General features: G+C 40.5%; 1 protein-coding gene across 2 annotated transcripts in view; it reads left to right on the top strand.

The window, feature by feature from the left end:
- The window catches only part of Usp46 (ubiquitin specific peptidase 46), a 60555-nt gene extending 50286 nt beyond the window's left edge, over nt 1–10269 (top strand). Inside the window, exons 6-9 of one of the 2 annotated variants that reach the window (XM_048363913.1) lie at nt 314–397; nt 2399–2596; nt 5030–5108; nt 7294–10269. In XM_048363913.1, coding sequence (XP_048219870.1) covers nt 314–397; nt 2399–2596; nt 5030–5108; nt 7294–7395 — 463 coding nt within the window. In that variant the 3' untranslated portion in view covers nt 7396–10269. The remainder of the gene's footprint in view (nt 1–313; nt 398–2398; nt 2597–5029; nt 5109–7293) is intronic. The other variant, XM_048363914.1, reaches the window with a different exon arrangement.
- Nucleotides 10270–15027: the final 4758 nt, after the last annotated feature.

Raw genomic sequence — 15027 nt, 5'->3', positions numbered from 1 at the left:
ATCCCAAGTATTTTTGTGAATCTGTTGGAAACCTGTCAAGCCACTTAAAGAAAGATGTTCATTATTATGAGACACAGTCTCATCATGTAGCCCAAGATGGCTTCAAATTCATGATCCTCCTGTCTCAGGCTCCGAGTGCTGGTATTACTAGTATGACCCACCACACTTGGCTTTAATCAAACTATGTTTGAAAGTTCTTACAGTGCGGTCTTGACTCACTTAACAATTGCCTTGTAGGTAACAGAGGAATTTAAAATGTGGTATGCCAAGTATGTGTGGACATTTTTAAAGATGAAAACGTTTTTCTCTGCAGAGACTTCAGCAACACAGAAACACTGTGTAGTGAACAAAAGTATTATTGCGAGACATGCTGCAGCAAGCAGGAGGCCCAGAAAAGGTAAGTGAAGGGTGGGCTTTGTGTCCCCAGAAGGAATCAGATGAGTGTGCAACAGGCATGGTTATGAATCTTGAAGCTCATCTCTGTGCCGCTTTGGGGGGTTAGTGACCTTCCTCGTCAGTAAAACCTGGAAAAGAATGCTGACTGGAGAGTTGTCCCTTGTCTGTTTGCTCTTCCTTCACTCATTCATTCAACAAACATGGAGTGCTGTTCCATGACAGATACCCGGCTGATAAACAACTGGGGATCGCCTATAATTGGTATCCTCTTGGGAATCCAAGATGAATTATGTCAAGAATTTGTCACAGACCAAAACACAGAGTAGACACCAGGATTATTTATACATGGAGATTTCTTATAAAGGGTTTTTAAAAAATCTATTAGGTATGCCAGGTTCTGGTAGCTCATTCCTGTCACCCCAGATACTCCAGAGGTTAAGATCTGAGATTCAGGGTCCAAAACCAGTCCAGGTCAAAAAATCCGTGTGATTCTTATCTCCTAGCTACCAAAGTCCAGAAGTAGAGCTGTGGCTTAAGTGGTAGAATGATAGCCTTGAGCAGAAAAAGCTAAGCAAGGGCACAAGGCCTTGAGTTCAAGTACACACACACACACAGACACACACATGTGCACACACACATGTTAACAAGCTACTGTCTGTGAGCAATAGTTCCTGTCATTTTTCTTTAAATATATAGTGAAAGAAACTCACTAATGAAAAGCTGTATTCTATGGTTATCATTTTTTTTTGGCAGTACCATGGTTTGATCTTAGGGTTTTTGTGCCTGCCTGGTGCTCTACCACTGAAGTCAAGCCTCTAAGCCTTTTCTGGTCATGTTTTAGAATAGTGTCTTGCTTTGTGCCCAAGCTGGGCTAGTCCTTGATCCTGCCATTTATGCTTCTTGCCATAGATGGGGTGATAGGTACATGCCACTCCACCCAATTTTTTTCTCTTGAGATGGAATCTCTTTTAACGTTTTGCCCGAGGCTGGCCTTGAACCAGAATCTTCATCTCTACCTCTGAGTAGCTGGGATTACAGGTATGTGCCAGCAGGGCCCAGCAAGATAAATATTCTCTTTAAAATGTATCTTTTTCAACCAATATGCATTGAAGGTATGCCCAGGCAGAACGGCATGTACCCTAATTAAGGGTGTTCATTGCATTGGGTTCCTGGGTGGTATCTGGTAACCCTCTCCTGGCAGTACTTTGTACATTAGCTGTTACTATTTTGATAGTTAAGGAATACTAATGATCATCAAATGAAAATAAGGCTATATCTTTGTATGAGATTAGTATGTGCTGCTTCTAGTAAACCATCCATCCTTTAGTGAAAGATTTCTCAAAACCTTCAGCACTTCATATACACAGAGGGCTTTAACATAGTAGTCTTGTCCAAACTTGGCCGCAGGAACTCTGTGTCTGGTAACTTTCCCAGTGCTCTGGGACCAGTTTGGGAAACATAGCCTGAGGCATCCTCAGTGACTTATAAATGAGGAAAGTGAGAGATGTGGAAGGCCACTGACTTGTCCACAGTTGCTCAGTGTTGGCTGCCCAGTTATAGGGGCCTCAGGCCTTCTTGACTGGTCCTTACAACTGGAAGTTCTGTCTGCACGCTTCCCTTTATTATCTCCCCAGCTCCCCAGTCTCAAAACCTCTCGGCATTCCTGTCCACTTCAAAGAGTGAATGGTTCATCTGCTTTCCACTCTGGGAGGCAGAGGACAGTGTCAGCCATTGCACCTGGTGTTTTATTGGTACACAAATTCTGCAGCATCTGACTCGATCAGACAGAGACACACAGTTGTACTTTCCTCCCTGGCACACCCCAGTTAGCCAAGGATATAGGATGAGTCAATCCAAAATAAGATACTTTTCTTTCTGTAAACGGTTTTGGTTATTTGCCAGCCACCCTCTCCCCTTCTGATCTTGAGTGTGCAGGTAATAGTATATTTTCTTCTCTGAATTGGCATTTGTTACAACTGATTTCTGTCTCATGGTTTCTTAGGATGAGGGTAAAAAAGTTGCCCATGATTTTGGCTCTCCACCTAAAGAGGTTCAAGTACATGGAACAACTCCACAGGTATACCAAGCTGTCTTACCGGGTGGTCTTCCCTCTGGAGCTCCGGCTCTTCAATACCTCCAGTGATGCCATCAACCTGGACCGCATGTATGACCTAGTTGCTGTGGTCGTTCACTGTGGCAGGTAAAGGCGGGCCAAGAGGCGGGTACACATGATGAGTGTACTGGGTAGACCTAGTTTCACCCTTCCTGGGCTCTGACACTCAGTAGTTTGGGCAATATCATGCAAACTTTTGGTGTTATTGTTGTTGTTGTTGGTTGTGGGGCTTGAATCTGGGCCTGGACACTGTCCCTGAGCTCTTCAGCTCAAGGCTAGTGCTCTGCCAGTTGAGCCACAGAGCCACTTCTGGTTTTCTGGTGGTTAATTGGAGATAAGAGTCTCATGGACTTCCCTGCTTGGACTGGCTTTGAACCATGATCCTCAGATCTCAGCCTCCTGAGTAGCTAGGATTATAGGCATGAGCTACCTGTGCCTGGCCTCATGTAAACACTTAATTATCGCCTCAGAAGATACAGATGTGTTGCTCAACAATGAAAATGTGATAGTATGTGATTGCATCATGTTGTAAACATGATATATGAGACAAGTATACAAGTATGGCTGTGATGTCATCTTCAGTATGATTATAAAATACAGGAGAAAGCCAACTTAAAGGAGAAAGGCCTGCCCCCCAGAGTTTTGGAACACACTTTATATCTAAACCATAACATAGGCAGTACAATTTTATGTAAGAACTGTTATATCTGCATCTCTTATGGGCCCAAATGTCATTATGTCATAATGACTGTATATAAGTAAACATAGCTATAGACTCGCATACAATAATATTATAATAACAATGAAGCAAATGTTCTGGGAGGCAAGTTAATGAGTTTCCTTTGTGTAGATATGATGTTTATGATGAGTTTTAAATAATGTTGGAAGCACGGCTTAAGCAGTAGAGTGGCTGCCCAGCAAGTGCAAAGCCCTGGGTTCAAGCTCTCGTACCATTAACAACAACAAAACTCATAAATAAAATAAATGCTTATGCTTCAATTGTTGTAATTTTCATTTTCAAACAGCCAAAATAATATATGTGGCATGATACCTCATGTATTTTATAATGAGTAAATACAAACTGGAAGCAGTAAAACAGATTTTAATAATTTTGTGGCATTTCAAGTGATAAAAATCAAATCTTAAGCTGGGTACCAGTCGCTCATATCTGTAATCCTAGCTACTCAGGAGGTTGAGATCTGAGGATCATGGTTCAAAGCCAGCGTAGGCAGGACAATCCATGAGGCTCTTATCGCCAATAAACTATCGCCCCTAAACCAGAAATGGTGCTGTGGCTCTAGTGATAGAGAGCAAAAGAAATTCAAGGATAGCATCCAGGCCTTGAATTCAAGGCCCAGAAGCAGCACCGCCCCCCCCCCCCCCCACCAAAGTCTATTCTAAACATATTCTTTTTGCAGTTTTTAGCAATAAGTATACAATTAGGGGAGAAAAAGAGAACTCTTCTAGATATGGCTAAGCAAAGTGTTTTGACTGCAAGTCCCTTGAGCAAATATTTTTTTTATTCCATGTCTTGACAGATGCATGAGAAAATCTGTTGAAAATCCTCCTGCTTGCTCTCCTTTGTGGGGTTGGGATAGGTGAATGGGTGTGTGCTTTCTCTTGGGATAGGGGCTGTTTTCCCTGTCTGCATGGGTTCTGGCTTGGTGGCCATAGACAGAATATCTTTTCCTCTCTGTCTACCTGGATCAGATGTTATGATTGTACCTATGCCAAGATGGTACCTCAACCATGCGGGAGATTGGCTAATTTATTTTTCCTTTCACACTGGGGTAGATGGCTCAGAAAGTACAGTGTCACATCTGACAATCCGTGTTCTGGTGACTCGGGCTTGTAATTCTAGCACTTGAGAGGCCAGGGTAGGAGAATTATGAGTTTGAGGGCAGTCTGAGCTAAAGAGCGAGACTCTGTCTCAAAAACAAAATGAAACAAGACCAAGATCCTACCTCCAACCTCTAAACTCTTGTTGAATTGGGGATTAAGTGTCTAATACATGAATTGTGAGAGATATGTTCGGCCTGTAGCATCAAGCCCCAAGAAAGCAGAGATTTTGTTTAGTTCAGTTTTTTTTTGACACATAGTAGATATACAGTAACTCTTTGTTAACGTTTGCTAAATTTGAATATCTATTTTCTCTGTTCAGATCTTAAGTTTTTAGAAGACAGCTCTTTTGTATATCGTATAGTTCTTCCCTATTGCCATTGCTGGCACCCTTCTCATCTGCCTTGTGACAGGAGCTGTACCAAGTTCTTATTTTATTTATGTTTTTGAGATGAGATCTTAACTATGTTGCCCAGGCTGGCCTTGAAGTTGAAGGTTCAAGTGGTTCTCTTGTCTTAGCCTCCTGAATAAATGAACCTACAGGTAAGTGTCACTGTACTAGGCTTTGTCTTGATGACACTAGTTTTCTCCTCTTGTGGAAATCTCAGCTAATAAAGAGCTAAAAGAGTTTTATAAAGTAAATGACACTCTGGTCACTTTCTTTCCTTTGTTCTTTTCCAGTGGTCCAAATCGAGGGCATTATATCACTATTGTGAAAAGCCATGGCTTCTGGCTTTTGTTTGATGACGACATTGTAGAGGTTGGTATGCAGATTATTTTCCAGTAGGCATAAGGTATATATAGGATTTTGGACAAAATCCACTTCTGACATTTTTCTGAACTAAGCCTATTTCCCTGTAATCTGACTTGAAAACATCTTACATTTCTACCAAAACTAAATTCTCCTGATCCTCTTTCTCCATGAGGAAGAATTGTGATTGTAGAGTTGTTGCTACTGTGCTCTTGTTACTGGCCAGCCACAGACATGGCATCTCTGAAACATTAGGCTGCCCTAAGTCACATAGCTATTTAACGTGAGATACTGCTTGCTACTGGGACTGTAGGCCTCTCTGATATAGAGCCAGATCATAGACTTCAGATTTCTATTAATATCCTCTTATTATAGCAGATTTTTCTTGTATTGATTATAATTGAAAGTTGTTTATATGTTTGTTTGTTTTGGCTGGTTATGGGGCTTGAACTCTGGGTCTGGGCAATATCACTGAGCTCTTCAGCTTAAGGCTATCACTGTACCACTTGAGCCACAGTGCCACTTCCAGTTTTCTGGTAGTTAATTGGAGATAAGAGTCTCACTAACAATAATAAATATTGGAGGAGATGTGGCCAAAGGGGAACCCTATTTCATTGTTGGTGGGAATGTAAACTGGTTCAGCCACTCTGGCAAGCGGTATGGTGATTCCTCAGAAGGCTATTCCTCAGAGCTCCCCCATGACCTAGCAGCCCCACTTTTGGGCATCTACCCAAAAGACCACAAACAAAACACACTAAAGCCACCAGCACAACAGTGTTCATCACAGCACAATTTGTCATAGCTAAAATGTAGAACCAACCCAGATGCCCCTCAGTAGACGAATGGATCAGGAAAATGTGGTACATATACACAATGGAATTTTATGCCTCTATCAGAAAGAATGACATTGCCCCATTTGTAAGGAAATGGAAGGACTTGGAAAAAATTATACTAAGTGAAGTGAGCCAGACCCAAAGAAACATGGACTCTATGGTCTCCCTTATTGGGAATAATTAGCACAGGTTTAGGCAAGTCACAGCAGAGGATCACAAGAGCCTAATAGGTATACCCCTATGAATGCATAAGATAATGCTAAGTGAAATGAACTCCATGTTATGGAAACGAGTGATATATCACTGTTATAATTACTTTCAACATGCCATGTGAAACCTAGCTTCTATTGTTGGTGATCCTCTTATGTCCCCTTCCTGTGGTTGTATCACTGTATCTCATCTGAGTACACTGGATACTATATATACTAGTATTAGAACTAGGGAAGTGAAAGGGAATATCAAAATCGACAGACAAAGGATAAAAACACAAACGACTCCAAAAGCAATACTTACAAAACCATTTGGTGTAAACCAACTGAACAACTCATGGGGGAGAAAGGGAAAGGGGGAGGGGGGAGGGGAGAATGAGGGAGGAGGTAACAAACAGTACAAGAAATGTATCCAATGCCTAACGTATGAAACTGTAACCTCTCTGTACATCACTTTGACAATAAATAAGAAAAAAAATTAAAAAAGAAAAAAGAGTCTCACGAACTTTCTTGCCTGGCCTGACTTGAAACCTTAATCCTCAGATCGCAGCCTCCTGATTGGCTAGGAATATATGTGTGAACCACCAGCACCCAGATGTTTATATGTCCTTCTCTTGGACCTGGAAATCTTTACACCAATTTCATATATTTATTTTGCTGTAAAGGAATACTATCTGGAGTGAATTCTGCAAAGATATGAACTGTTTTAACAAATTAAGTAAAATGGAGTAGAATAACACAAGTAAAACAATTCCCAGACTCTGTAGTTTACTTCTTGAAAGACAGAATTCTTGGCTTCTTTGAGTAGGTTGTTGATAAATGAAAGGATGGCCTTTCTCCCCTAGTGATTTGCAGTTTATGTAATGATGTCTTTCTGTTAAAGTCTGTGCAATTAACCATTTGCTATCCAAAGATCCTAATTGTGAAGCTGGCATGTAGCTGTTTTAGAACACTTGCTTATCATGCATGAAGCCCTGTGTTCAATGCCCAGCAACACACACACACACACACACACTCATACATACACACACACACACCATGCCCATAAAAATTCCTAATTGTGGTATGTATAGTGCTAATTTTATGGTATATGTTATTAGTTTTTCTTTTCCCAGTAAATAATTATGCTGTTTCATTTTTCCTCTGTTGCAGAAAATAGATGCTCAAGCTATTGAAGAATTTTATGGCCTGACATCAGATATATCAAAAAATTCAGAATCTGGATATATTTTATTCTACCAGTCAAGAGAATAACTTAAAGAATTGTGGGACTAAATCACATGGGGGAAAATGTTCAAAGCACTATTACCTGGTTTCTCTGCCGACCTCCTTCTTCCCAGTGGCCCGCTAAAGCTGTCACTCTGAGTCTCAGCGGTCTGGCTGTGTTAAGCTTTCTCCCTTCATTGTTTTCCATGCAGCATTTAGTCTTGGTTGTCTTTTGGTCTGAGGTAGGGCTAACTGCAATCAGAGTGTAGTAAGGTTTATATGAGTCACAGTTGCTAATTTTAGGATTTGGTTAAATGCTCTGCCATTTTTGTTAGGTCTGACTGAATTAGAGTGGCATTTTCTATGAATGTTCCAGTCCAATTTGAGTATTGGCTAAACTTCCTAAATGGCTTCTGGGGGTTTCCTTATAATACATTCCTTTAGCTTTTCCCTGGAAGCATTGCTACCTATTTGTTTTTTAATCTCATCTTCCTTTTTTCTGACAGAAGAATGGAGGAATTGGGTAGATGGTCACCTTTGAAGTCTGCAACCATAAGCTTTAAGTGTATGCAAGTGAAAATGTGTAAGAATGGGTAACCGAAAACATCCTCTAAAACATCCTCTACAAGGAACAGGGTGAAGAGAAGCTGTTTGCAGTGTCTGACATCTAGCATCCACATCAGGTTGTGTTTACCTCTCCACTAGCATCCCAGGGGCTAAGAAATTCTGGAGCTCAGGGCAGGCAGAGCCAAGAAGAAGAAGATTTTTATGGACAGTGAAAAGTTACTTTTCTTATCTTTCTACCAAAACCCAAGTTTCAGGAGAATAACCTGATGCTGTTAATTTTTAGTGACACTTTTCTTCTGTAAGGTCCTGTGAGTTATGTGTATCCTGTATCTGGCCCTGCTAAGCTTTTCAAGCTATTTTTCAAATCCTGCTGACGTCTCACAGTCTGTGGTGGCGGGCCTGGAACACCACGTTGACTGCCTCTGGCACATCTCTTAGCCGGTCAGCACCAACATCCTTCCACACCAAGCACATCAAGAGTACTGCACCTCCCCAACCATCAGCCACATTTTACAGCTTCATTCTTAACACATTTTCTGTCTGTTTACTGAAGCTCAGGCAAGCCCCAGAGCTAAAAAAAAAACAACCCTCAGGAGAGGGCATGCTGGAGTTAGCTGGGTGTGGGTGGGGCCACAGGAAGTGTTAGTGGGTAGGTGGAAGAATGGCAACATGGCGGCTCTGTCTCTGGCTCAGATTCCTAGAATGCTTGACAAGACCGTTGTTTGGAAGAACCTCATCTCACTATAATTATTTTTGTTTTCACTTTTGTTATGTATGTATTTATTAGAGCTTTGAGTACTGGTACCTTTTATTCAAAGGGTCGATTTGGTGTTTCCTCATGGAGCTGGTTTTTGGTTTCCTACAAATGAGTCATAAATCTTGGCTCTCTTCAGGAATTCAGTTGACTTCCATATTCTGCGGTATACTGTGAACATGTTATTTTGTTTCCTAGTACAGCAGTGAGCTAGTGAACATGCGAACTCTTGGCATAATGTGAACTAAAACACAAATTGAAGATGTTAGTGGCCATTTTACAACAATGAAGAGGATAGCACTTTATTGTGATGAAAACTGGATTTCTTACTTTGAAATATCTTGAACTGTTTTTGCTTCGAACTTAAGCATGCCAATACTTCATTTGTTCATGCTTGAAGTTAAATATTTTTACTCTTCACTGGAGAAGACAAACAGGGTGATCATGTTATTGTTTTATATAAGTAACAAAAATGTACTTTGCCTTGATTAGAGGCAAATTCATATTTATGAATATTTGTCTTTTTCCCCTCCATAAAACATATGCAGAATCTCTTACCTGGGAGGTGAGTCTTTATTCTTTTAGGAAAAGCACTTTCCATGTGAAGCTAATTGATATAGGGAAATGTTTTTGCTACACACACTTCATAGGTTTGACTGTAGATTACAAAATTTATGAAAATGATGGTTGATCTAGAACATATTGGAGTTGAATCATAAGAAAACTATTAAAAGTACCTTTGGAAACCTTTTTTCCCAGCAATTCATGAAGCTAATTTATTAGGCAAAAAATGTTTCAATTACAAGTTGGTAGAAGTAATATTTAAATAATGTTATAGGCTCAATGTATTTCTTTCCCCTTTGGAATGTGTAAAGAACTTTTCCCCAGTGATTGAACTGAAGTAATTGCTTTTAATAGAAAGTCAGTTAAAATTCAGTATTCATGAATATATTTTTGGAAAAAGATGAGATGAATATGGAGAATATAATAGACATTCAAATGATTGTGAGATACAAGAAGAGTGAAGACTTGTCATATTTCTCAATCAGTACTCACATCAATTTTTTTGCCCTTTAATTTAGAGCTATCTGGTATTTCCTTATCTTTTCCTCTTCAGTAAACAAAACAAACATTTGGCAGCTACCTTCCCCTCATTTTTCTTCATATAAAGACAATATCCTGTAAGCACGTTCCTACGTTGCCATCCCTCATTCCTAGCATACTGCAGAGAATGGTATGGGGGGTGTGGGACCATTTCAAGATCACGATGACAGCACAAAGGTTCAGCAATACGTCCTGGATGCCTGGGGGTTTAAATGAGGGCCCTACTCCAGCAGGAGGGAGTAGGCATGCTGTATTTCTGTAACTGCTGGGTGTTTAAAAACAAGTTACAATGTTTTACATGTTTAAAAAAGAAGAAATATTTGCTTTATTGGTCACTTACTAGTTTAGCATCTAGGTTATTGGCACAATATGTGGAAAAAGAAATTGTTTGCAAGTGGATTTTGTAAAGTGCTGACATCTAGTCCTGTTATGTTGATGGAGTTTTTTTTTTTTTTCCAATGCAACATGAAGTGGACTGGTATGAGGAAAGCAAGGAACAAACAGTACATGGGGTGTTGTTTGAATAGGAAGCCAATTGTGTGGTTTTAGGGCCTGAATATATTTTGGATTTATGATGAAATGGGGGGAAATGACAGAAATGGTTCCTATGCGATTATTTTCATGGTTACCCTTAATTTCATGGGCATGCCTAACAGAGAACTATGTTCTAACTGGCGCATAGGGCTTATTTTAGATATTGGAATGTAGCTTTATTACAGATGGATTTTATCTTTAAACATTACATTTTGATCAACTTTGTATATTCATGTGTATTAAAGTATTGTGCACTACATCCTCCCCCCTGGTTTGCTGCCGTCGGATCAAGGCATTTATCAGCACTATTGTGATTAACTCATGCAGATGGCGTGGGTCAGGCACAATTAGTTCCTATTTTTCTGTCTAATTAAATTTCTGTTTTCTAGTATTACATTAATTTATTTTTGGCTCCCATTTCTGTGTAACCAAAATAGTATGTTTGTGGCATTCACTTGATTTTTGTTGCTAAAAAAAAAAAAAAAAGAAAGAAAAGGAAAAAAAGGACTTGTAGCTTTTATTTAAATATGTGCGTCTTCGGTTTCTTTTTCCCTCCCATGTAACCAATTCAAGCACTGTAAGCAATAATGTCAATCTCATGAAAGTTTCCTGTCCACGTCCTCATTCTAAACTTTTTTTTGAAGTAGTAGAAATGTAAAGATTTTGATTGTTGTGATTTGTAAAGGCAATGCTATTTTCAAGGAGGACAATAATTAATGTTCTTGAGATAATGCATTTTTTTAGTAAGAGGATACATTTTTTTTAAAAAGTCCTAGGAAGTAGCACACTGAGAAAAATCAATGAAAAAAATTTAGGGGATAGCTTTTAGACATAACAATGGATTCCTCTTGTCATGGGTGCTTGTCCCTTAGTTATTTTTTCTCAAGGCTGATGCTCTACCACTTGTACCTCATCTTCACTTTCAGCTTTCTGGTGGTTCATTGGAAATATCAAACCACAGCCCTCAGATCTCAGCCTCCTGAGCAGGTAGGATCACAGGCATGAGCCCCTAGTGCCCAACTGAAAGCTCCATTCCCAAAAGAAGGAACGGGCTTCCAGCCCTGTGGTCCCATTAGCATCTGGTTTTACAGAAAGAGTAGAAATGTAGTTCTGGCCCTGGGTTCCTTGGCTGAACTATGGAGACCATAGTTTCTAGAATCTATAGCTGAGTATACATTGTGCCCTGCCCAGAAGGTGGCAGGTGTAAGTCTCTACCCCTGAGTTCTCAGAGCACAACCTATAGTTGTCCTAGATAGGACTTTTCCCAGCCTGTCACTTCCACTGGTCTATGCACAGACGGGGTTATCATCGGAATTCATGCCTGGGCTCCATTATGGAAATGCACCACCACAGACCAGAAATGGGATTGTTCTGTAAGTGCTGAGCCTTCTGGTTTCTGTCATCTGTGGAAGAGGCCATACAGTTGAACCTGACTGAGGAGCAACAAAGGTTGTTGGGTAGGTTATCTGCCTGCCTGGCCAGGGAAAATAAAGAGACTATCTTGGGTGTGGGTTGTACTTTTATAAGCCTTCTTTGAACCTTTATCTGTCAATTGAGGTTTCTAGGAAAGGACTGTCAGCACTTCCAAGCCACCAGTTTCTGAAGAATGAGAAGTATTCCTATTTTTCCCCCTCCAAATTGCCTTCTCTATCTTCTTTCTCATGGACCTATAAACTCTGAAACAGATTACAGCCTCTCATTTTTACTTTTATTTATTTGAGAATATTTTCGAGTTTTCTTTTTCTTGAAAGAAAATTTTGAATGTTGACTCAACGCTAAGCAAACTCCTTAGATCTACCCTAAGATGGCCTGGGTAGAAGACTTTGTAAGCAACTAGTTATTTAACACCTTTTGGGTATGAGGCATTTTGGAGTAGTGAGAAAATAGAAAGGTGAGACAGAGAGGGTCCTCTGTCTCATTTACCTCAGAAGAAAAATCTGTGTGGAAAAGAAGTTTATGTTTTAAGATATGGCAATAATGTGGGAACCTACTGGTGGTGGGCAGTGAGTGTCACTGTGCCAGGCATTGGGGCTTATTCCTTTCTTCCTTTCTTGGGGGAGGTTTCTGTCTGCATTTGTCATTGCCTTAGCCTTCCTCCAAGCTCCTATGGATAATGCAATAAGATAAAGTGTGAATCTACTACATTGTAGCAAAGGATTTGAGTGTCTTGCCTCATCATCAAAGAGCCTATATTTGGAAGCCCTAATGATACATTTTATGAAATTACATTTTTTTGTTTTCTCTTTCTTCTTTGTTTCTTTCATTCCTCTCTCTCTCTCTCCCTCTCCCTCTCTCTCTCCCTCCCTCCCTCCCCCCTCTCTCCTCTCTCTCTCTCCCCCCCCTCCTTAAACTCAGGGCCTGGGCCCTTTATCTTGACTTTTTTTCCTCTCTCAGGGCTAGCACTCTACCAATTGAGCCACAGCTCCACTTCAGATTTTTTGTGTTGTTGTTTTTTTGTGTGTGGTTAATTATCTAGGCTTGCTTCCAGATTTGATCCTCAGATCTCAGTCTCCTGGGATTGGATTACACAAGTGAGCCACCAGTGTCCAGCCAGAAATGACATGTTTCTAAACAGTTTGTTTATATGACACCCAAATCATTAGATCCTAACCAGACTTACAAAAATAAATGAGAATACATATTCTTCAGTATTGAAGTCTGAACCCCAGTCCTTGCACTTGCTAGATAGATAGTTGTTCTACCATTCCCCTGCCTCCACCCCCATTGGCATAAGAGTCTTCAAGCTATGTAAAAGCTATATTTTCATTGGTTAACAACATGTGTTGTTATTTTCAGGTGACCTTCTGACTTAAATTGTTTTGAACCAAACACATGAGTAGCTTAGAAACTAATGTTAGTTGAGAGACCAGTGTCAGAAATGGTATTAGATTTTATAACAAGGGTTTCTATTTTTTGTGTTCATTTTCCATATGATTATAATAAAATCATATTAACGTTGGGGGATTCTATTCGAGTTATAAATTATAAGTACACATCTTTCACTGTTTTTTTTTTTTTTTTTTTTTTTTTGGCCAGTCCTGGGCCTTGGACTCAGGGCCTGAGCACTGTCCCTGGCTTCTTCCCGCTCAAGGCTAGCACACTGCCACTTGAGCCACAGCGCCGCTTCTGGCCGTTTTCTGTATATGTGGTGCTGGGGAATCGAACCTAGGGCCTCGTGTATCCGAGGCAGGCACTCTTGCCACTAGGCTATATCCCCAACCCCTCTTTCACTGTTTTTGTCTCCCTAGAGAGCATACAGGTTAGATATACGGTGATGTGAAATCCACAGAAGCTCTTCAGTGTAAAGGCTGTGGCAATCCCATTTTGTTCTTACCTCCCTTGTGGTAGTAGAGGTCTTAGAAACAAAAACCATGACCTAGATTTGACTTGGCTGGAAGTAAAATACTTGATGGATGGTTAAAGTCACAATTTCTATGTACTTAACTGAGTTCTTCTCCTGTGAACCAACCCAACTATATTTCATATCTCTCTTGGTGGACCGCACAGGGAGAGCTCTGTGTGCTGAGCCAACTAAAAAGAAACACAAGAATTCGAGGGTGGAGTGGAGAGTGTCTGCACTATGCTAAATAAACACAAGAGGAATTTGAAGGGGTTTGATAGTTTCTACAGCAAACTGGATACTTTAAAGTACATTTGTTTTAAGGTTGAGAATTGACTTTTCCACTCTAAGGGGACTAGAAAGACGTGTGTGTGTGTGTGTGTGTGTGTGTGTGTGTTGTGTGTGTGTGTGTGTGTGTGTGTGTGAATGTACATGTATGTCTTCTGGTGGTATTGATATTGAACTTGGGACTTCTCATGCTTATTAGGCAAGCACTCTATCTGGAGCCATTTGTCTCAGGTTGTTGCTTTAGTTTTTCAGTTGAGAATTCTCTCTTTTACCTTGATCCTGCTATTTCTACCTCCTGATTAGCTAGACTTACAGGAAGAAGCCACCACACCCAGCTAAATCAAGTCTTTAAGTGAACTATAAAACCTATGTGATGAAGAGGCTATTACTCTCCATAGAACAAATTACTCAAAAACTCTTAGGAAACTCTTCAAAAAGAAATCACTTCTAAGCCAGATACTGGTGGCTCATGTCTGTAATCCTAGCTACTCAGGAAGTTGAGACCTTAGGATCATGGTTCAAAGCCAGCCCAAGCAGGAACGTTCATGAAACTCTTTTCTCCACTGAACTACCAAAAAGCTGGAAATGGAGCTGTGGCTCAACAAAAGGATCTCAGGAAAAGTGTTCCCAGGCCCTGAGTTCAATCCCCAGGACTAGCATGCATGCATGTGTGTGCATGTGCATGTGCGTGCGCGCGTGCATACACACACACCTGCGTATCTGTCTTTTAACCCGTCTCCAAAGAAAACAACACAAGCATGAATCGCCAGTGTAAGTACTCGGTCTGTACCTCCATGGACACACAGGGCTTCAGCAGATGTACGGTGAGGACTATAGAAAGGATGGAAAATCCCCCAGATGTTCACATGTCGACTTGGACTTAAAGTGATATGGCATCTGAGGAGCCTGTAATGGTCTGTAAAATAAGAACTGAGCTGCAGAACCTGATCTCAGGATACCTATACCTATATACCTACATGTACAGAATGTGGGAGAATAAAGGTCAATGGATTCAAGGGTAAGAGGAGGGGAAAAGGTTAAGGCTTATTACCTTATCTTGTACTCCTGGGCCCCTTATATAATAGCTACAACA

Source organism: Perognathus longimembris, chromosome 16 (genome assembly GCF_023159225.1).
Source record: "Perognathus longimembris pacificus isolate PPM17 chromosome 16, ASM2315922v1, whole genome shotgun sequence".
Classification (NCBI taxonomy): Eukaryota; Metazoa; Chordata; class Mammalia; order Rodentia; family Heteromyidae; genus Perognathus; species Perognathus longimembris.
This window is presented reverse-complemented; position numbering and strand designations above follow the sequence as displayed.